The 23,632-nt window shown below is 41.0% G+C and overlaps 1 protein-coding gene across 1 annotated transcript in view; it reads left to right on the top strand.

The window, feature by feature from the left end:
* The window catches only part of plxna4 (plexin A4), a 196,659-nt gene that overhangs the window by 104,747 nt on the left and 68,280 nt on the right, over positions 1 to 23,632 (top strand). The window contains exon 4 of the mRNA XM_070854128.1: positions 9,498 to 9,598. Within this exon, the coding sequence (XP_070710229.1) occupies positions 9,498 to 9,598 (101 nt within the window). The remainder of the gene's footprint in view (positions 1 to 9,497; positions 9,599 to 23,632) is intronic.

Below are 23,632 nucleotides of genomic sequence, written 5' to 3'. Positions count from 1 at the left end.
GATTATAGACCTCTCTGGCACCACGAAAGTGTCAGTATTTACTAATGTGCAGTGCAGTTTGTTTATGTGAGTGTGTTTGTGTAAATGTGTGCACATTTTAAGTGCCCACATTATCCCGCTAACACTTTAAATATCAGACAGACAATGAGTTGAAGGTGCCCTTTCAAATGCAGCTCTCATTGCCTCTCCTGAGGTCTCTGTCAGTGCGTCTGCCGAGCGAGTTGGAAAGGAAGGGAGGCAGAGGAGCAAGTTAGCAGAATAAGGACCATTAGGGTACTATTTTGTCATGGCATCCTGTTTCATGCAATTGCTCCTTTGTATAAATCTGTTAACCAACATTGTGAGAATTTTGTTTTTTGTTTTGTTATTTTTCTGATTGTAGTGCATGAAATTGGGCTTACCAAAAGATATTGCAGAATAACAAATGAATCATTAGTAATACTTAATTTCCATTTCTTCCCATTATGCCATTATGTTGGATTTCGTTATGTCTCACTATTATCACCCAGCATCATATTACAAATTTAGCATTTTTAATTTGCATGCCAATTAGCTTATACTGGAAAAAGTGAGAGAGCCAAGTGAGTTTTCCTAGTCAATATGCTTGTGTGTGTGTGTGTGTGTGTCTGAAGACCTTCGTAGTAATTAGCCTAGTTAGAGGGCTGACCTCCACTAACTGTTTAGGAGGAACATCTGGGAATTACCGTACACACAAATATAGAGAGCAGTGAGTAAACACAACACAAACACACACTCTTCTACTGCTTAAGGGTTTATAGAACAAAATAAGAGTAAATGAATACAGCTCAAAGAATGTGGCTTTATTCTACCAATCCTTTCAAACCCAAATTGTGATGTCTGTTTACTTATCAAAACATTTCTGCTCAGTAGAGTCAGTGAAACGTAAGACCAAAGCTTCATTCAGATTGAGAGAGCTGAAAAACACTGCTTTATCTCCAGCACTACCTGTCCAGATTTACTCGAAACACAGCATTTTTTCTAAGTGTTTGTAATCATAGAAGATGAGCACAAATTGCTTCATCTCAAATGCAGAAATCATGTAACAGCAATATTTTGGCATAACAGGTAACACGCATGCACATTTCTGATTCCCAGCGGTGGAAAATGCTTTGAAAGTAGCCTGATCTGGTCGATAGCAGAAGGCCACCTGCTGTTTCTAGGGCCTGGGACCCAGACACCGAGAGAGAGTGTGATAAATGGAACAAGGGAGAAATACAGAAAGGAAGGAAATGCATGATAGAAAGAGAGAAGAGGAGGGGGCCCACAACAGGAGGCTGAGAACAGAGTTGGTCGATATAGCTCATCCCCCTGATGTTCTTAGCTTAGAAACCCTCAAAAATCCCCTCAGATTGGTGATGCCAGGCCTGGAGTGGACCATGAGGCAGACCACCTCAGGACCCTGGCTGGCGTGAGAGCTGAGCACAGGGCCGTGTGGGAGAGAGGCTAAGCAGAGGGACAGAGAGGAGATTAAGTGAGAATAAGGAGGCTGTCATTAACAATAATGCATGTAGCAGAAATTAGTGCTGAATTGTAAATTTGATTTCTGTGTGGGTTTTTGTTTTTGTTTACTGTATACTGATCCCATAAATCACACTACATACACAGGCTGCAGTCAGAGGCTTTGAGGCTCTAAAGGTGAACTTGAACTACACTTTCTGGGTATTGGAACTCCAGAGACCATGTGGAGACCATAATAACTATCATAGGTCAGCTTGAGTTGCTTCTGTTTCTGATCCCAGCAGTTGATAGCGAAGACAGCTTGGAAAAAGTTGTGAAAAGCCTCCGTAATCTTCTCCTTTTCATTTACCCTAAACAAATGCCGGAACCATAGTAATTTATAAATAAATCGCAATGTGGCGGAAACATTGGAACACCTTGACAGAGAATTATAAATCCAGCTTCTGGTGGGAGCATCATGCTGAGAGTCATGCAGTACCTTGTCTGTGTCACATTATAAACCCATTAGATAAGAGAGCTCGCCAAACACTAACACAAACACGCATGCAGTATCGTGTACTGCCAAAAATACTTCCCACATCCCAGTTATTGTATTTTTCTCATCCTTCTTTTAATTTCTCTTCCATCCTTTCAAGCTCTTTCTCTCTCTGTCTTCCCTCCATCCCGTGAATGTGTCTTCTTTGTTAGGTTTGTTTTTCTTTTCAGGATTATAGATTTTTGCTCCTATAACCCCTATTCATTTCTAAGGGGATTTGTAAAGCGAATGAGGATTCAGCCTTTTGTGTTCCATGGTCTTTTCTCTTCTCTCCATCTTTATTCCATTTGTAACCCTCTCTCGTTACCCATTGTCATTTTTACCCCATGCCATCCCCCAATCCTCCATTCCTCCATTTTCACCATTCCTTACTAGCAGAGTAATCTGTCATCCCTACTCTCTTATTAATCCAGTGATTGGCTGTTCACTAATTGGATCTCTCTCTCTCTCATACACACACACACACACACACACACACACACACACGACACAAGTCATCTTATTAGTGGGTTAACTAGATGCTCTGTTATAAAAGAGGACAGTCAGATTATAGAATAGGCTGTTATAATGGATGTTAGGGTTGATGCTTGAGTGACAGGGACGGGTCAATTCCACTGTTAATATGAGCCGGTGCTGTACTTCACTACTATGTCACTACCCTTTTAACACTGCTTTATCTGTCAGCGAAAATGAGGACATCTGTGTAGAATAAATGAGGCGGTGTCCTAGTCCAGTATGTAAATTAAAGGTACAAATCACTCACTAACACAGTGTTCATTTTAATAGCTGCTGTAAACCTTTGTAAATTGTAGCAAAGATGAAAAGCACCTCCTTGCATGAGTTGTGGATGATGAGTGCTTATGATACCATTTTAGACAAGCAAATTAAGATTTCCATTCCAAAATGGCAAACATCAATTAAAAAAGTTGAGTACACAGAAGCATGAATTAGCCTTTCTACTTATAGTACATGTTGGAATATGCAGTGCCACTCCTTTTGGCATCCATGCAGTCAACAGTTTCTATTTGGACCTGACCATGAGAAAGTAATTTAAATGAATAGAATTCTGACAGCAGAGTACATTACTCAGCGGCTGGCTGTGCTGAGACTTGACATGGGTTCCAGGGCATTTGGGAGGAGTTCAAGCAGTTTTTGTTCTGTTCTAATCATTCAATCCTCCAATGTTCTCATAGCCATACCATTAGCCTCCAGCAACCCAGCATAGCTTATCCTGCCAACAACTGCTCAGTCAGTCAGTGGTTGGATTTTGTCGACTATGTCACTACATGGTTTTCTTTCTTAAGTGATTTTTTTCAACATATACTGAGGTTTTTACCTACAGCATATAAACTGTTGCTCGAAAGTGCTGGGACTGCCACACTCAGGGTGCTAAATTATTTATATTCAGTGTAGCAAATGCAGATCTGTAAGTGTGAATTATTGAAAATGTGTACTGTTGTAGGGTGAGATCGTTCAAAGTCAAATGCGTTTTTCTGTTTTGAACCCCGAGGGAAATCCGACAAGCCAATTTGTGGGAGTATCGCGTCTTCGTATCTCATCATAGATGTTTAATACCAGAATCCTTTAATTTTTATCAGCGGGGAGCTTCTCACCACATCCCTTTCAGTGTGGCTTACTCACCCCTGTAGTGTGTGGCTGTGAGTTATGGAGGTGTTTAGATGTGCATATTATGTTGTGTCCCAGTTTAGCTGCAGGCGGCTGTGGTCTACCAAGGCAAGTGAACAGAGCTGATATGTTGCAGCCAGTGCTGCCTGACACACTTCTGAGAAATGTCAACGAAGTGGGGCAGACAAGGTTGGAGTGAACTCTTGGTTCACTCCAAGTCTCTTTTGAAGTTTTACCTTTGTGTTCTCTCTCTTTCCCTCTCTTGTTCTTTCTTGCTGTTTCTCAGTATATTTCTGAATTGTGTCTTTTCCTCTCTTTCCTCATTGCAGATAGTTGTGAATCTTCTCACTATTCTCTATAACAGACAGACACTTTATAAACTTTGTCATCCATGTGAGTCATCATCAGCATCTTTTGTCAATGTCTTGGCTTCTGGAAACAGTCCAAACTGTGCACTCTGTCACAGGCCTTATTTTTACCCAGGCTATGCCCCAGGGCAAGATGATGCAGCCTGTGCACAATTGGCCAGTGTGTGTTTGTTTGTGTGTGTGTGTGACTGTATGTCTGTCTGTCTACACTCCTAGCACCTGCCACTGGGAAAAATGGCATTACAGGCAAAATGCAAATCGTGTTTGCTCACCTAATGGTCAGACTTCACCTCACACCTTAAATGCGCGTTAGCTTGACATCCATCATGTCTTCAGCATGACTCTAGCACTGTGGACTGACAGTGTAATGGGAAAACATTAGCATGATGTTAGGCCAAGTTGTTCTGTATGAATGTGTTGTTGCTGAGCTTAGCATGCTTCAGTTTTTGGTAGCTTATTTGGTAAGCATAAATGTACCAGAGATAACAGATGGTAAAACTATAGCAGAGTATGCCTAATGCAGGAAATTCTAAGTGTAAACTATTATTGGTAAACTGCCTCAAGCTTGTTTAACTACTTTTCGTCCATGGGGGGGCTTACCCTCTTTGGAATGGAAAGATAAGCGAAGATGATTGATTGTATCCGAGTCATTTGTCATGCGCTGACAATCCTGACAGCGCAATGGATGGCTTTCCCGTTTGACCTCTGAGAACGTCAAATGAAAACAATATTGCATTTGCAGCCACTGGCCCGCTCTGTTAACTGAGTTTATGATATAATAGCGTTGGTTGGTGGTTGACGGATTGAGTGGGGCGTCAGTCGTGACGAGGCAATGGGTCGTTGATGTGTCCCTCGCTTCATTTGACTCCCACGTCAATCTGTCCTCCATCCAGCTGGAGAGGAGAGAGGTGGGACATATGAAGACAAGAACGAGTGAGAGACAAAAGGCACCAGTAAATTAATGAAGGGATAAGCAACAGAATTACAGGTATTATTTGACAGAGAAGGGAAGAAGAGACAAACCAGGAGTTAACAGATTGTTGGTTGACCACTGATAAATGAGGTTTGACATTGCTCTGGATAGAGGGACTGTTTACACTGCATATTATCCAGGGGCATTGGAATCTACACATGGTGATGGTATGCTGATGGAAATATGGTTGGTGATTGTTTTAGGGCGTCAGGCCTTTTTCCATTTAATACAACATGCTGTTGTGATAACAGCAGGTCAGGGATTAGTATTCCTATCCATTGTCATATATATGAATGGTTTCACTTCAGGTTAAATGATTTTTGATTTGCTTGCTGTCATTTGCAAAATTTCAAGATAAATGACACATGCACACAACATTGCTAACTTACAATATACTATTACAAATGACCAAACCACACTCCATTACAGACATTTAACCAAATTATTTGTTACTAATTTCTGCTTTCTGGCCAGTGGTGATGATGCACTGCCAGTGTCGTGCCAGACTAACCAGGGAGGGAGAAAAAGACGAAGCTAGCTTGAGGCAAAAAGAGAAAAGATAAAGGAAGTTCAGTGTGCCCTACAGGCTGTGAGGCAGGATTGGGCTATAACTTTAATTTCCCTCTCTCTGTTCATTTGGAGTGGTGGAGTTTGGCTCCAGGTGGAATCCCTGTTTAATTACAAGTAGAGGGGGCAGGCAAAGAGTAGGATAAAGAGAGGAACAGAAATGAAGCAGAAGAATTAGTTAATAATAAAAGTCTCTCTGCAGATTTATTAAATGATCACTTTCCCACTGCAGGTTGACTCTAAGGCCCCTGGCATTATGTAAGGAGGAGGGGCAATAGAAAGAAAAGAGGGAGAGAGGAATGAAAAACAAAGTGGAGCTTTATCATCTAGTCCGTGTAGTGATGAAGATCTTTAAGTGGAAATTCTGAATACACTTAGAGCAAAGACTTTTCCTCCCTCTGTCCCTTTGACACACATACACTTACTGTATATACAGTATACTGAGTATATAATTTGATGCCATTGTGCCACCACAGTAAATGATGAAGTAAGTCTTCATCTCCATCCCCACACATTAATACATAAAGTATGTCTGTGATCTTGGCCTTTTTTAAAAGCCTGATTATATTCAGCAGCCTCCATCTCTCCCTATTGTGACAGGAGGGAGAGTGCAGGGTGTAATGGCTGTTATTTGCTCACCTGAAACAGGAGGGAATTATAAATGCCATGCACCCCATCCTTTGTATTTATCCCTGCTGATATGATAGCGCAGCCATAGTGAAGAGACAGTGAGCCGTAATGGTTGCCCCTCTGGTAAAGCCCATGAGGAAGATTGCATGAAATGAATGTGATATCGAGATGAGAGAGACAAGGGGTGCATTGGGTCGTTAAGCCACCAAATCCCTCCATTTTTTATTTATTTTTTATTTATTTATTTTTTTTATAAAAGGGGACAAAAGTGTTGCCTGCTTGTCTGTGTGTATGTGCCAGATCGAGAACGGAGGCTTTGAAGAGATGATGAATGTATGATCTTGCACACCTCAGAGCGTCTGAGTGACAGACAGACAGACAGGCAGACAGACAGGCAGACAGACAGACAGACAGACAGACAATGAATGATATCAGAATCCATGCTCTGGAACAGAGGATTCACATCGGCACCCATCGTTTCTGCTTGGCTCTGAATGTGGTATGTGTTTGTCTTTGTGTGTGTGTGTGTGTTTTATCTGCTGAGAAAACCATTTTCCCAGATGCAGGCATCTGAGGCCTTGATAGGCATCAGGAGGTCCTAACCATTCTACAAAGTCTATATCCGTGTGTGGTTTTTTTTTTTTTGTGTGTGTGTACATGTGGGTGGTGTGTGTGACGGCATATCTGCCACCGATGAAGTGTTAAATTATAAAGCGTTCAGGTGGTATTGTTTGCTACAGTTCTGTCTGGGTGCTTAGCTTTTATGGCAGATCGCGAGGTGACAAACCACTCGATGCAGTGACATGGCTACGTAGATTACATATACGCACACACAGGGAGATTGTGGTTTCATACACTATCATGATAAGGCTTTGGCAGCTGAAATCCTTCCATAGGCTAACACAATGGCCTTTCTCTTCAGTGACTAACAGGTTATTTAGCTGGTAGTGGGCTGAGGCAGAGGTGGATCATAGGAGGAGGAGGAGGAGGAGCAGGCTTGGTGGAGAGTGGCAGGACGGGAGGGAATCTATCATGTGAGATGCAATGAGGACCAGTGTTGAGTTTGATCATGTGCACACACCCTTGTGTTGCTATCTCTCCGCTTCCATCTCAAACTCATTCTCTTTATCTACCCAATGCAAATGCACCTCTACACAGTAGGGAGGGCAAAACATACCAGCTGATTTATTTTTTACACCAAGGTACACACACAAAGATGCAATTGCAATTTTTTTAATCTGTAGCAGCATGCAGGATTCCTCTTGACTTTGACAAGGAGATACGCCCACTTTGAATTTATTCAACTGTGTGTGAATCTGTGTCAGTGTATATGTGTGTCTGCCTGAGTATGCTATTTATAGTATTGGGAGGGATACACAGAAGAGACATATGCGTAGAGAGCAAGAAAGAAAATGATGTACTAGTGGTGTTTTTAGAGCTTCTCCATCATGACAGTGTGTCAGTGTCACTATGTGTCTCTTTTTGGACCACAAGTATCAGTGTGCACATGTGTTGAAATATGACTTCCACCGTGAGTGCGGGCAAAATTGTAGCATTTACTCGGTGTGTATGTGTGGATTTTTTTTTTTTTTTTGTTATGAGAGAGAGAGGCTGTCAGGCAGAGATGTGCAGTGTGATAGTCTGTGCGTCCAACAGAGAGAACCGCCGTCAGTGCCAGGCTGCACTTTAGAGATACCACTACACATAGGCGTTTCTGATCTCTTGTTACATTCTGCCATGCCCTACATCGAATGGTTTAATTATGATCCTTTGCATACCCCCAAATATGGAATTTAGTGAGTAAAACGTGCTGTGAAGACGTGAATAATAATATCCAAAGGTATATCGAGAGACCAGAATCAAAAACAAAGTGATCCTGTGAACCTATTGGAGTTGGTGTACTGAAGCCCTGAGGTGATTTGAACATTACTTAGATTACCATGGTGTCTTTAAGCAAGGCACTGGATTCCCATCTGCTTGAACAAGTTTAATCTAAAACTCGTATTTCGAGACTGAAATTCCAGTGAGTGTGCAGGCACACACATAAACATACACAACTGTACCCTCATCATAACCCAATATCAGTCCCACACTGATGATGTCGTCTCTCTTTCCTGGCTGTCATCGGTGAGCAGCGTGAGTGACAGCGGTCATCCACCAATGACGGCTCATTAATCAAAAGTGCCAGCAACACGTATTATTGCACCATGCTGTTACCATGGTGACAAGAGGAGGGCACAGCTGAGATTTACCTCAGCTTTGCCCCTTGCGTTCGGTCACTCAAGACCCATGCCAATCAGTGCCAGTCAATGCCAGTTTGAATTGGCAGGGCTATATATCATAATAGATGGATTGCTCTCCCAAGTGGCATAGTTTCCCATATAGAGCCAGTGAAGAAAGATGGAAGCTGTCAAGCAGTTACATTTTTATGAAAATCAGTGCTGGTACAAAACACTTTTCAGTAGTCAAACCAGATAAAACACCTTGTTGGAATTTATTTTGTTGTCTGTTGGCATAATTTGTTTTTACTAATGAAGTGTAATAGAGACAATTTTCAGATATCTTAAACGTTGATAGTAATAATGAGGTTTTTGTCTGAGTCATTCAGAATGCAGATAGTAATGCTGCATCAAGATATATTGTGTTTTGAGAAAACGGTGCATCTATCATTGTTCACCTCTCCACCTACACATGCTTTAACCATACAGTATCTGATTCTTACAGATACTATTCCAATTCTAAGTTGTACTCTTGAGAGATTGTCGGAATTACTCTGCTACATTTCCATAAGATTAGATGCATCAGTATTGAACAGGAAAAATGACCATTATCCAACTATTCACACTTCCTGTACACATTTATTTTTTATCCCTTTTTTTCATGGTTTTGTGTTACTTGTAATCCATTACTGGCGTTTGTGGAATAGAAATTCATTATGCTTTCCTAACCTGGGGAGGATTTTTGTAAGTTGGCAAGTAATTGAAAACAGTATTTTGGTTCCCCTAATCCATTTATTTATCTGTCCATCTCTTTCTCGGAAAAAACTTAATTTCTCTCTCTCTCTCTCTCTCTCTCTCTCTCTCACACACACACATGCACACACATCTCCATCACATTTAAAACTCCTCCCGTGACATTCCTGAACACTACTGTTAAATTTCTTAAGACATTCATTTAATTTTTAATCTTCCATTTCACATTCTCTGTCTGTCTTGCGATAATGTTTCCGTTTAATTCTTCTCATCTTCATTCATATATACAAAAATGCAAACTTGAGTGTCTCCACTATATTTAAACCACTGTTGTATTTTCTCTGAAGCTTTCGAGGGTGCCAGTGGAGGCCTGTGGTCAGTACTCAACCTGCAGTGAATGTCTCGGATCAGGAGATCCCCACTGTGGCTGGTGTGTCCTGCACAACATGTAAGTAGTACTAGAACTCTCATACACTTAAGCACACACACATACAAACGCACATGCACACATGTATTTCTTGTGTTTTTCTTCCATTCAGGCGTACAAACACACTATTTTTTATTTCCTCCCATTTCATTCACAGACACTCATTCTTAAACACACTAACCAGACAGTCTGGGGGCTGCTTTGTTTGTGTTGTTAGCCTCCCCTACCTCCATGACGCCTGGGCCCATGCCCAGCACTCCATCCCTTGCAGCCCTTGAGCATTCAGGGACTCCTCTAGCCAACCCAGGCCAACTCTCAGATTGCTTTCCTGGGGGTCGGCCTTGTGCCAGCGTCCCCCCCTTTAGATCCATTACCAAACCTAACCACTGGCATTGTTTACCAGCCCCGAAACCAGAGCCTGGTGAGAGCACAGACACTGGCGGGCACTGCCAGGGCTCTGATGGGCACCACTCCAAACTTCAGGAGTTGACACGAGGAGAGTGATAGCTTCTGTTATTGTAAATGAACTGTGGTATCAGAGATTATCTCATTAACTGCTTTGCTCTCTCTCCTCTTTTTTTGCTTTACCTTTAAGCTTGTCTGTCTGTGTCATTCTCTTTCACACACAGCCCAACTGCTGTGAAACTCTTGTCCCTCATGATTTGAGTGGGAGATAGTGCTTGCTGGGAGCAGCAAGATTTCCCACTCCACTGTAAATTGAAAATTGGTTTCTTATGCTGGTGCTAGCCCTTGGGTAGAGAGTGTGTGTGTGTGAGTGAGACTGAGTACATTTAGGACCTTCATCCCTGCTGGCATTGAGAGGACAGGGCGAGGGCAGAGAAACTGAGTGTGAGAGGAACATACACACTGAAACCCAGGAAGGAGGGAGGAGATGGAGTAACAGATTGAGAAAAATAAGAGATGAATGGTGAGATGAAAAAAAGAGAGAGGACAGAAAAGCTGAGTCGAAAAGACAAGTAAATTCAGATAAAGAAAAGAAAGTCTACTATAATAGAGTAGTAGAGTATGGTCATTCTAGATACAAACATCTAATTTAGAAGAAATGTGAAATCAGGCTGATGTGATAAATTGACAGAGATCTGAAGAGGTCTTAGCGAGAAAAAGAGCATGTTTGTGTGCAGCACAGTGAAGGAAGGAGAAATGGAGGATGTATCTGTTTGAGGCCTCCAGGGTAGAAAGTGCATTAGCAGACAGAGAACACACCCTGATGGCTTATGGGTCACATACCAGAGGTTTAGAGGCCAAGTCTGCACACACACGCATAACCATATCAGTCCAGAGTTTCATGTTTATCATAATGTCTTGTATTGAACTGTCTCTCGAAACACTCTACACTTAACCAAACATGAATAAACCATGGTGTATTCTATGGCCTGTGTGTGTGTGTGTGTTTACATGTGCTTGTGTGTGTGTGTGTTTGTGTGTGTGCAAAGCCATTAACACCACATCCTCCAGAGCAAATAGGTGGCCACAGATTGGGCTGTCACACTTAGCCTGAGAGAATCACCTCACCTCACCCCTCTCTTCACTCACCTACACACAAGGGCAGACATGCACACACACCTTTCTTGCTGAGGAATTAGTGTCAAGTTGCCAAAACGAGAGTAGGGCAGAGAGAGAGAGAGAGAGAGTAGGGCAGAGAGAGAGAGAGAGAGAGAGAGATGCCACTTTAGTTAGTTGATCTCAGGTGTCTAGGTGTTTTACCATCACAAAGGCAGAAAGGGAGATTACAGGTGTATTTTGTGTGTGTGAAGTTGCACACCACACATACACATCCCGTCAGTTTTGCCTCTCCATCACCCGTCTGGCACACAGACTCAAAAGCACAATACACAACCCAGTGTGAGTGATCGACCACAGGTTTACCTTGCCCAAAGTTTCTCCTCCTCATTGCTCTCCATCTCCCAGCTTGTGAAATCTTAACAGGGTCTTGGTGTAACTGAAACCCCCCTGAGCACCAGCTCTATCACAGGGCAGACAGGACTCTATGCTCCTGCTATAATCACTCCTGTTTGCCTGCTCTGTCAATCTGAGATATTTATTGTATTAGTCCCATTTACTTGCTGTAAGGTTTAAATTTTGGCTTTAGACTCCGTATACTTAAAGCACTCTTGTCAAATTGTAGTTTCCAACCTATATTAAAACAGTGACTACCTTTGAGGAAAAAATGAACAGGCAACAGTAATCCGAAATGTTCTACAGATTACAATCAAGCAAACTTTGTTGACTTGTTTAAAACAATGGAGGGCACTCTTTTCTCTAACTCCTTAGTATCTACCTCTTTTGTAAATCTGATCAAATATTAAATACCTAACCCTAACCCTATTAATTCAGTGGAACATGCTGTAGAAGGATCTTTACTAATGCTAGAAGGAAGTGGGATAGCAGGCTACTTAATGACTACTTTACTGGATGTGCACTGCACGCACATGCAAATGTGTGCAAACAGATACACACGTATTACACACAGTCACATATATAGTATTCTGTGTAAACATGTCACCATATACCTACAGGTCAGATTTGTTTGGTCTCTTGAGGATGATTATAAAATAATTAGCTGTGTGGACACATAAAAACACACTGATTTGACACAGCCTCTAGGATTTATGCTTTGATGATCTCTAGGCAAACCTCCTAAGTAAATGACTCAGATGCACTGTGTGTATATATCTCTCCACTCCATCTCCATGCCCCTTTTATTTAATGACCCATCAGGTGAGGTCAGTAGTGATGCAAGACCATTAATACGCATGATATACTGTGTAGTAGAGTACATCCCAGCAGAGCCTGCAAACATCCAAAGAGAAAACTGTCCATACAGACACAAGGCCAATCCTAGTGAAAATACAGAGGAAGCACATTCACTACACTAGTTTGCAAATTTCAGAATACTTTTCCCCTTTGTCATCAATCTAATGTTTTGTATTCTCTGGTTTCTTTTTTCAAGATAATCATTCAGCATTTTATCACTGTATTGCTATCAGATGCCAGTATAGCCATACTTTGGGATGTCTTGCTGGTATCTCGGCACGCTGAAATGTCAACTGTCACATACACCCGCGCTGAACTTCACCACCATGGGCTTTATGGATTGTAGATGTTACAGCTGTGGGCCAATCACGTCACGTTAAATTGAAGAATGCCTTCGGTGACTGGCTACGAGTAAAACCATAAAAATAGTCTTTCTTTTTTTTCTAGCTCTGTGTACGAAAAGGGTAGAGACCAGGTATCATTTGACTGGAGAAGTTTCGATGCTACTTGGTATGGGGTTATTTCCGTCAATACCTTTTAAGATATTGAATGCAGATATACAGCACTATGCAAGAAAGAAAAGAAGTGCTATCCAGTAATGTTGATAGTGTGGCCATGAATAAATGATTCATTAAGTCTGTCCATAGTAAGTCTGACTAGAAACAGAAACAATAGACTGAAACGGGCATACGTAGCCTGACCGTAAGCCCTTCTCTCCTGAAATCTCAGCCATAACAAATGCAACATATCCAGTGTGAGCTGAGCTGTTTGATATTCAGAGGATAGAAATATTAATTCTATGTCCTTCATTCTCCTCTCAGCTACACTCCTCTTAGCAGAATAACATTTTTATTTATATTACTCCAGTGAATTACGTAAAATAGACCAATTGACACCTGAAATGGATGGAGACAGCTATGGCAAGGTGGATGCTGAACACAATAGAGTATCACTGCTGAACCACAAATTCCTAAAGAGGTAGTTCATAAATGTTGGATTACTTACTACTTCAGCCTAGCAGCTGCTACTCTTATTCTATGGATGGAGTCAACAAATAAAAGCAAAACAACAAGCAAGTACAGCTTCCAAGACTCCGCTGTCCACTTGTGTGCTGAGTGCTACTGAACATGAACATTTGTATGTATTTTTACCACAGTGATGCTTAAGAAAGAATTAGCCTAAAATCCTCAGTTCTGTGACTGGCTGGCTCAGTCTGAGCTTAAATGAATTAACCTGACATTACAGAACGTAGCCAACTAGAAAACCAATGAATCCAAGATTCAAGAGGTTTTATTGGTAACATTTACGCACACTACCTCTACATACAGGGAAATATAGTTCTGTTAGCTCCCAAGCAGTGCTCAATGCAAATTCATTATAGAAACTATGTGGTAAATGATAGATGAGAATAGCAAAATATACAAAGACAAGACATAAACAAAAAATATACAAATATAGTATATAATAGTATATAAAGTTAAAAGTGAGCAGTGCAAATAAAGTGGTAACAGGATTTGAATGCCAGTAGTGCAAGATAAAAGGAATAGGTGAATGTCCTTTGGTGTATTGTCCTTCTAGAGTTTAATGTAATTGTTCAAGGCTCTGATAGCCTGCTTGAAGAAACCCTTCCTCAGTCTCTCAGTGTGTGATTAGCTTAGTAGGCACTTGCGTAATCGCAGCCACACAACCGGTCGGTTGCTGGAGTGGTGGGCGTCCTTCACTACCCTAGCACTGCTTATGCAGCCCTTATTGTCTAGGCTCTGCGGGGAGGGCAGCACAGTACCCATAGTACACTTAGTCAACGGCACAAGCCTCTGCTGGGCCATCCTACCCTGAGATAGCAGAACTTTCTGTGATGGCGTTTGGACTCAGCTGCGCCATTTTGATCATTGATGAATGAGCACCCATAGGTGAATGGCAGCATTTTGATGCTGGAAGCTTGCGGGTTAAGTCTGCAGTACTGTGGAGAAATGGGACAACAGTTTAATGTTGTGAATTATAATAGATTGTAGTTTCTTATGTTCATATTCACTGCAGTGTTATCTTATGAAATTTTTTTCTTGGCCTGGCCAAGGTTAAAGATATTTCTACAAAGAATAAAAATGTGAAAACAGACACCCTGCCTAGTACACTGACTGCAGACCAAAGGCTTAAACAATGCATCTTTTATAACATACAGCAAAAAGGCCAAAACACAAGGAACTCAGGAATTCACAAACACTCTCCCACCGATGCTTACTTTGTACTGGAAGAGGGTACGTTGAGGGGATGGATAGCATGTGGTTGATCTTCAAAGTGTTCTTCTGGATAGTTTGTTGTTCCCAATCAACCTTGAAATCACCTCACTGGTCTGAGAGGAAACAGAATTGCAAGCACTCTCTCTCTCTTTCTCTATCAGCATTGCCTTTATTTACTTTATAGATCGGTGAGAGGAGCTGTTAGAGAGAACACCAGGGAAAGAGGAGAAAGGCAATCAATAGTACAGGGGAGGAAATCAACAGTGGATATTGCAACTGTGTGTGTGTTTGTGTGTGTGTGTGTGTGTGCACACGTGTTTTTGATCGCAGTCATTGTCCTTGACAAACACTGACCATTCCTTCAGAAAGGCAAATGTCTTCATTTATAGACATATGATAGATACATCCTCCATTCCGCTTCTATATTTTTTTTAACCCACAAAGAAACTTTGCATCAGACTCCCTCTCCCGCAGTTAGTCCTGCTACTATTCCAGTAAACCCAAAGCCTCACCTGTCAACCAACCTGTCTTGGCCTATCACACTCATGTTCTCTACGGCTAAGATGCACGACTTATGCTAATGCCTGTCTAGCTCGACAGGTGAAAGGAAAGTTTTCACTCACATCAGCCCCCCCCCCTCATCACTTCCCCTCTTTCCACTCTTTTACCACTGACATTGGATGTCGTATTTCTGTCAATCACAGGAGAGTCTCACAGAGGAATTTTACCAGACATGTAAGAAGCATAATGTTGGTTTATGTACACTAGCAAACATGAAAACATACATGCTTATTTTCTTCACTTGTATTATTTATTCTACACCCCAGTATTTAAACAGAATTGATGGATAAAAACAGTTGACCATACCGTTCCATTATCTCACCCTACCTTTGTGATGTATGGCTAGACTCAGTAAGAATACTATTTGTATACACAGTCACATAGCAGTATGCATAAGCCACTTTTAACTTAGTTTTCTGTGATTAACAAAACGTAACTAATTTGCTAATACTTATTCCATTTAGCAAAACCACCCTGGGGTTTTGTGTCTTGCTGTTTTTATTTATTTACAGTATGATGCTAGTCTACCAAGCAATATTCTTTTTTCCATGTGGTTTCCAGCCCCACTTCAACTACTAGAGTTGGAGACAGACACCTCCAATGAGCCAACATGCCAGAAGTGTTGAAATTATGTTATGGATATGTTACCTTCCCTTATGCAGCTCTGTCAGCTGTCAGTTTGTAAGTGGTTAACTAGGCTGTCAACGCGCCTGTCATGCATGACAGCCAGACAGATTGGAAACCATATTTGGAGAAGTAGTATTGTCAAAATGAATGTCATCATATTTGGCATGGATATTGAGAATATCTCATGTTACTCTCTGATTTCCGTGTCAATTTGGAATAAGTTGTGCTAATGTTGCAATATCTTCATATTAATAATCAGTTTGACATATCTCAATCTCTGCCTTTGGCTGCGATAGGGGTAGTATTCCCAGAGCACTGAAATCATTTTCTCTTTCACACTTTTTCATCTTCTTTTTCCTCCTCCTACCTCTCTTCACTATCATTCAAATCACACTCTATCTCCAGCAGGGTTATCATACAGTGTATTTTTGTGTGTACATGTGTGTCTGCACATAGTTGTGTCTGTGCTCCATGAATCCACTCACAGTCTGCCTATATGCATGTATTTGTAGATATCATCAGTTTCAATGTGCATTGTACACCATTATACAGATTTGCTTGTGCATGGCTTGGCACACATGATCAGTAATTGTTAGGTCCCAGTATATTGTGTGTTCAGAAGTACTCGTAAGGCCGGGGACATACTGCCTACCTGTGCACTGCATGTGCGTTGCGGAATATGTTGGGTGGTTTTTCCACAGCTGAGAGCAGCCTCACAGTCCACGTGAGCAGCATGGATCAGGTGCAGCTCACACACAGCTCGGCTGCTGCTCCTCTGGAGAGTTTGTCTATTTTCTAGATGAAGCAAAGCACTTTACATGTCCGCTTCTCACATTTTCGTTTCAAGTAGCAGTCTGGGGTAACAAGAACCGATAAGATTAATACAAATGCTGTATTCTGGAGTCACACACTCACGTTTTGATAAACAGTTGTCAAACACATGTACAAGATTATTTGGATGATAGAAAAAAGTTCAAGAAGTCAAAAGTCACCACACAAAATTGCTGATAAAACTTGCAAGTCATGCTGCAAAGTGTCTTGTCTTCTAAATCCTTTGTTTTCCCAAGACATCTTTGGTGCTGTCAAACGAATAACCTTTTCAGAGGGAAAAACTAATTGGCAGATCCATTGAATGTTTTTTTTTTTTTTCTTTCTCTCTCTCCTCTCTCTCTTATTAATTCTTCATTGGCACTACCTGTCGCTGTGTCACAGTCATCCATTACCTCAGTGAGCTCATTAGCGTGGTATGCCACACTAATGCTAATTAAACTGCAGCGCCACAATTAGCATGCTTCCAAGGAGTCGTGTTTGGTTGCGGCAACCACTAGCCTCTCCCTGGAGATAGCTGTTCGTGCAACTAGCTTTGAAACACATTTTTGGCAGAGGAAGGTATTGTTTACACCAAAAGTACCTTTTCCTGTAATGTGACAGGGAGATCAAACATTAGCTCAACAATGTCTTGAGTAAAAACATTAGCTGTGAACTCACATTAGAGTCCAAGCTAGAGTAAGTAGGGTGATATTTCATATGTAATAATAATACCATGTTTTATCTAATACTGTCATGAACAGCAAAATTGAAATTACTTTATTACTGAATGGACCAGCAGTGAAAAAAGCTACAAATATCTGAAACAATATCCAAAGGTTTCTTTGTGATATGGAAACGTATGGTTATTAAAAGGTTGCTTTGTGGAAAAATACTTCAATTAGAGTACTATCTCACAAGAGATTATGAAAAACAGAAGCTTCCTGGCCAATGAGGAAATTTAGAGTACTGAGAACATATTTTCAACGTGTTATCATTCATGCCTTGAACTAGATAATCAATACAGACTACAGAAAAACAAAGAAATCTACCAATCAAATAATATCCAGTCATTAGAAGATTCCCAATGAAGGGATGTGTCTGGTAAGTCTGATTTACATGTGTATATACTCTGGAAGTTAAGCACATTTTAGAGATCAGAACATCCTCAATGATGACTGAGATCAATCAAATTCCAGTTCATCTTGCTGATTGCTTGCAGTGCAAAATACCTGGCTTTCCAAATCATGACTGATCGATAAGATGTAAGAGCCCTTGCATTACAACATATGCTAGACTTAAGCTGCAACTTTGACAAGGCACTGTTCAGCCTAATATTCCCAAGTGGTGGATCTGGATTTGGTATGAAACAGTGCTAAAAATGACTTGGTCAACTCTCAAAGTTAAATTTATTCAAAATTGTTTCTTTGATCTTGAGATCCATGCATCCATGGCACTTGCTCTGATGTCTGCGCCCAGGGGAGAATGGCCATCCCCTGAGTAAGGGTGACTGGTTTCACCCCCCCACACACACACCTCACCCCCACCCCCTTACCTCTTGCTAGATGCTAAGGGAAGTTGAGGGAAGGGAACAAGGCCAAGAAGTGACAGGGGCATCAGGACGGAACGGAGTGCTGCACCTCCCTCTCAACTGTCACCATCATAGTGTGAAGACACACACACAAACCAATCTACCTAGCACCAACACAAATGCACTAGCACATACACAACAGCTGCATGCCCACTTTTAAGTCGGGACCATTCCTCACTGTCACCTATCGTCACCTTACCACACACAGGGAAACACAGCCACTGGAAAATGGACAGGCACACACAAACACACACAGCGGGGAAGGTGTCTTGCTTTTATCTGGCAGAGCATGAACCAGACACAGGGACTGACGCGAGATGAGAGATGCGTTGACAGTCAAAGGAAGTGAAGGTATATGGTGATGAATTCCATGTGATGTGAGGGGTGGGTGGGACAGACAGAGAAAGAAGGGGTTACATAAATTCACAAAGAGAGTGGGGATGAGAAATCTTCCAGTGAAGAGTATAAATTAAACCCTAGGAGCAGGTACTCTAGTTGAAGATGTGAGGGTAAACACATATTCACACACACGTACATTTCATCTCAAGTATGATGGAGAGCACCTCTGGGAGAGGGTACTCATGCAAGTCACCTCACATGTCCCATCACATAGCTGCTATGGCAACAGCAGCATAGTAAGAATATAATAACTATGTTATATAATCCTACAGTAATCCCCACTGATGGTTAGTATTAATATCACACAGCAATGTCATTGAGATTACTCATGCCAAGATAATATTATTCTCAAGCTCAATGTCATTAGAGTGTCTCTGTCAGAAGTTTAATCATGAGCTGGACTCATAGTTGAAGTATTGTGTACAGCACACAGACAGTCGCATGCACAGGGTGGGGTTATCCCAAAACCGAGGTGCTCCTGTCACCAAATTGCATTATCTTTAGGGAATCCTAAAGACTTGTTGCGTACATGTTGCGTTCATTTGCTCAATTAATATTTGCAAAATATCACTACCAGCACAATTTATTTGTTCTTGCTTGACTTAAGTTTTAAGCCTGATCCTAAAATATGAGTCACTGTTAAGTGTCCTTTTAGTCAGAATGGGCGCTATCTAGTGCTAATGTCAATGTTATATTTATAGTTGAACCTTAGTTAGTCAAATAATACAGGACACATCTGTTTCAGGCCTTGCACCTCTAAGTGCCATATTCTCTACCATAGGAAATAAGTAAAATAAATATGTCATTCAGAGATACAAAATGCCATGTGATTGTGAATACACACTCCACAGGCTACATATTGACTGCCAGGATCAATAGTATCATATGCTGCTGTCTACAGCTGCACACATGCAGAATCATAACACAATATATGGAAGATAAAAGCCAAGTGCACTATTGAGACCCCATTGAAAAGCAGCCCTTCTGTGCAAGCCACTGAAGGGCTGCACTATCACCCTCGGGGGGGTGGTTATGAAAACATCATCAAACATAGGACTTCAAACCCCAAATACCTTGGGAAAATACTGTAGATGCAATGCAATGATACGCCATTGTTATCCCATGTCATTGTCTGGGCTTTTATTTTATGAATGTGAGGTCAGATTGTGTTTTGATGAAGTAATAAATGGGACATTGATAATATGAGCTGTTTGGAAACATTCCAATATTAGCTTTCACGTCCTTTATCTGTGTTATCCCATCTAAACTATCATGTTACTTCAATTTTGTCATCTTTAAGCACCAGGACTGAAAAATCTTAAAACTCCCATGAACATTTAAATGTTAATAAGGGTGTATGATATTAAGGTTTATGAATAAGCAGCAATAGTTTAGTTAGCTGGATAATTAAAAAGTATAATTTCTGTAATGACAGTGCCCCTTCCGCTGTCTTTTGCGTCAATAAAATGCCTCCTAATTGTCTAATTTGTGTTTTTAGAAAAGGATTTCATTAAACAAAATTCAATAATTCAGGTAAAGAATTCGTAAAAGCTCATTTTGTAAATTACATCTGCTTTGTCATCACACAGTTTAACCTTCCTGCCCCTCACCAACATACCTGTGAGCCAGACAGATAAAGCTGTTTTAATATAGAGAACTTGGCCTAATGACATCTTCAGGGGCAGCAGTGGCATCACATATGCTAGATAAACAGCCTAATAAGCCTGCCACACCATCCCACCATATTAGATAGCTCTGCCAGGGGATTGTTTGTGTGTGTGTGACAGACAGAGACAGTGTCTGTGTCATGGCTTTTCACTGCCAAAATATCTTGTCAAATTTAAGGTCAAACTTTCTAGATATAGGCCTAAGCATGCTTACATGGCAAACAAGCAAATTTGGCTGCCTGTGCAGTAAGCAAATTTCTCTTGATAAGATTTCCTAAAACAGATCAGGATGTCCACCTAATGGACGTCTCAAAACAAGATCAAATTACTCGAAATAAGATTAGTTATATTCTTATTTCTGATTAGCCAATGTTTACACAGGATGGGAGCCATGTGTCCTAATCATTGAGCCAACATGCGAATTGACAATTGGTGCTGTGGATCTAACCAATTCAGTACCAGTCAGTGGGTCCACTGCTTTGGTTCAGAGAGAAATATCTAATTTATTTTCATACAGATATTCATGTGTCCCAGGTGCAAATTTAACCTGGTGCAGAGGAGGTTATGTTCACTGTTTTGGCTTAAATCGGCTGTAAAGAGCACTGCTCTCTTTTGAGCGATGTAAATTCTCAGCTAAGGGAATAAGTTATATAGGCAAACTAATGAACTGTATATAAGTAATGTCTCACTGAGCAAGCCATACAGTTACAGTAGTTCAAACTGTAGCATTGGGTTGTCACAGGAACATCCAACATTCAGTTGGTGTGCAGAAATTCTGTGACGTTAACCCACACTAACACATATTACACAGCAGATTATCCATACATTTGGAATTGATTTTTGTTGCCTCTGCTTGTTATTCACATGTAGCTTTAAATCATTTTTTATTTTTTTTTTTATTTTCCCAGCGACCAGGTGTAGTCTGACATGGCTCAGCTGTCTCTAAGAGAGAGAGTGGAATTTGTTGCACATGTTGCCTGTGAATAAATAAACAGTTGTCAATTAATGATACTTTCTCATCTCTCAATTTCAATGCTTAATATAAAATGTTAAGAATAGTTGAGTAAATCAATAATGCTACACAATAACAAGGCTTCAAATAGACTTGGTGATTAGTATCGGCAGATACTGCTTTCAGCGAACGGTGATCAGCATCCACATTTTTAACTAGACACTAGATAAACTGTGAAATAAGCATGGTCATGTAAGCCAGAGGACTAAAACTTGAAATACGTTTTTTTTTTTGTCTTGAAACTGCAGAGCTTAAAGTAAGTGTGAGGGCATACTGAGAATCATGTCCCTTGTATCTAGCTCAACAACCCAAAATGAGGGAAGATTGCTAATTATGACACAGGAGGTGACGTACTTTCATCAAGTCAAACAGCCTTGTATTGTCACCACTACATAATCAGATCCATACTCAAAACTAGACAGGCTAAATTTTAAATCTAAATATAAGGTTTTATGTCACTTGCAAAGATGTACAGTTTTTGCATTGTTGACAGCTGCTAAAATTGTACAGTGGAGCATCAGTTCCAAAAGTTACAGCAGAGAGAAACAGCTGCTAGCTGTTTGCCCGCAGGGTCAGATTGATGTTGCTTATCACCATTTACTCTGGTGTGATTGTGTGCAAGACAGAGAAATATAGGATTTGTTAAGGTTATTGGAAATAATAAGTGCTATTAACCTTCATTGTATTCACATTTTTACGGAACAAATCTGGCTCTCTCCCTGCCTCACTCTGTTTTATATTTTTAAGAGATCATTTTATTTCACATGGCTACCTGTGCAAACTCTCAGCAGAAGTGTTACTGTGTAATTTTCCGCTCAGCCGGTGTTCTTGCATTGAGAGTATGTAAAGTGGATGGCTCGGAGATTTCTAAACTTGGGCACAGCCACTCTGCAATTTCTATGTCTTTGGGTATGGGCTTATATGAGAGACACAGATTTTGTGTGTGTGCGTGTGTGCATGTGCATGTGCATGTGTGTGTGCTCACATGCATACGTGTGTGTCCACAAACGGGAGTAACAGGGTCATGGCCAGTGGGCCAGGTAATGACTCTCCCACCAGCCCCTCCATGCGGATTTCTGCTCTGTGGACCACCGCTCTTAATGATAGCACAAGGAGGCACATTGACTGTTGTGTGTGTGTTTATGTGTATATGTTTGTGTGTATTCAGTTGTGTTTATGTGCATCTGTGGTCCCATATACGAGTGAGACATGTGGCCAGGCTAAATGTAGATGTGTGTGATTTGACTGAATCCCTGTGACACAGCTCCTGCTCTACACAGTACCTTATACGGCCTCTGGCTATTAGTATGTATAGGATTCCATATAGTGTCTAATGATGCATGGGTAGTATGGTAATTGGGTTTCAGCTGAACTAAAGAGTGCCTATTTGCTGTGCGTTGGTTTACCACAAACAGATCTTTAAAGGCAAAAAACCAGGTGTGTAGTTTACAAATGTGTAGTAATCAGGGTTTTGTGCTGGTATATGCATGCATGTATGACATTTTTCATCTTTGTAACTTGTTGACCACTTAAGTGTCTGATGCTTGTGTGTGCTGTACATGTGTGAGCGCATGCCTGCATATTTGTTTCCTCCAGTGATATGAGCATTTGATAGAGCTGAGGATGGCTCGACCTCGGCTTTGTGAGAATTTAATAGCTTTCATTTCCCAGCCTGCTTGACCTTCTCCCTGCCTCACATTAGATATGCATTACACCTGAAGTCTCACATGGCCAGATACATCTGCACCCTTTCTTTAGTATATTCTCCCTCTGTGCTCCCCTGAGCCTGCAACCTGTGCCCCACTGATACTCAACTAGTTCGGCCTCCTCTGTATTTGAACGTGTCTTTAGGCAAGATCCTGAAATTGCTACCGAAGGCTAAGCACTTTGCATGGCAGCCTCTGCCAAAAGTGTATGAGTGTGTGTGTGTGTGTGTGTGGGAGCTTTAAGTGGTTGGGAGACAAGAAAGGTGTTTATACAAGTGAAGTATATTTACCATTTCAGCCAGGGATCAAGTCTGGAACCCCATGCCTTCAAATGTATGTTTGGTATTGATTTGAGCCGTTGTCTTTACTTTTTGATTCCGTAACATTGTGTTGCATTGAAAGGTGAAAAGCTACTTTTTGAAGATGCTGTAGTCATATGCATGTTACGGGGATTGCGATGAATTCGGCGTTTTTTAGTTCATAACTTGTTCTTGGATTATTCATGGATATTTTTTGGTCTGCATGCACATACTACACAGAATATGATCATTGTGTATTCTAAACATTGTAGTTTATTAAATCATCAAAAGGGCTATTATCCACAAAACCATCTACTTCTGAATGGTTATGGCAGCCTCATCAGCGACAATTGCAGAGGCTAAAAATCCTTCTC

Source organism: Pempheris klunzingeri, chromosome 22 (assembly GCF_042242105.1).
Source record: "Pempheris klunzingeri isolate RE-2024b chromosome 22, fPemKlu1.hap1, whole genome shotgun sequence".
NCBI classification, from domain to species: Eukaryota; Metazoa; Chordata; class Actinopteri; order Acropomatiformes; family Pempheridae; genus Pempheris; species Pempheris klunzingeri.
This window is presented reverse-complemented; position numbering and strand designations above follow the sequence as displayed.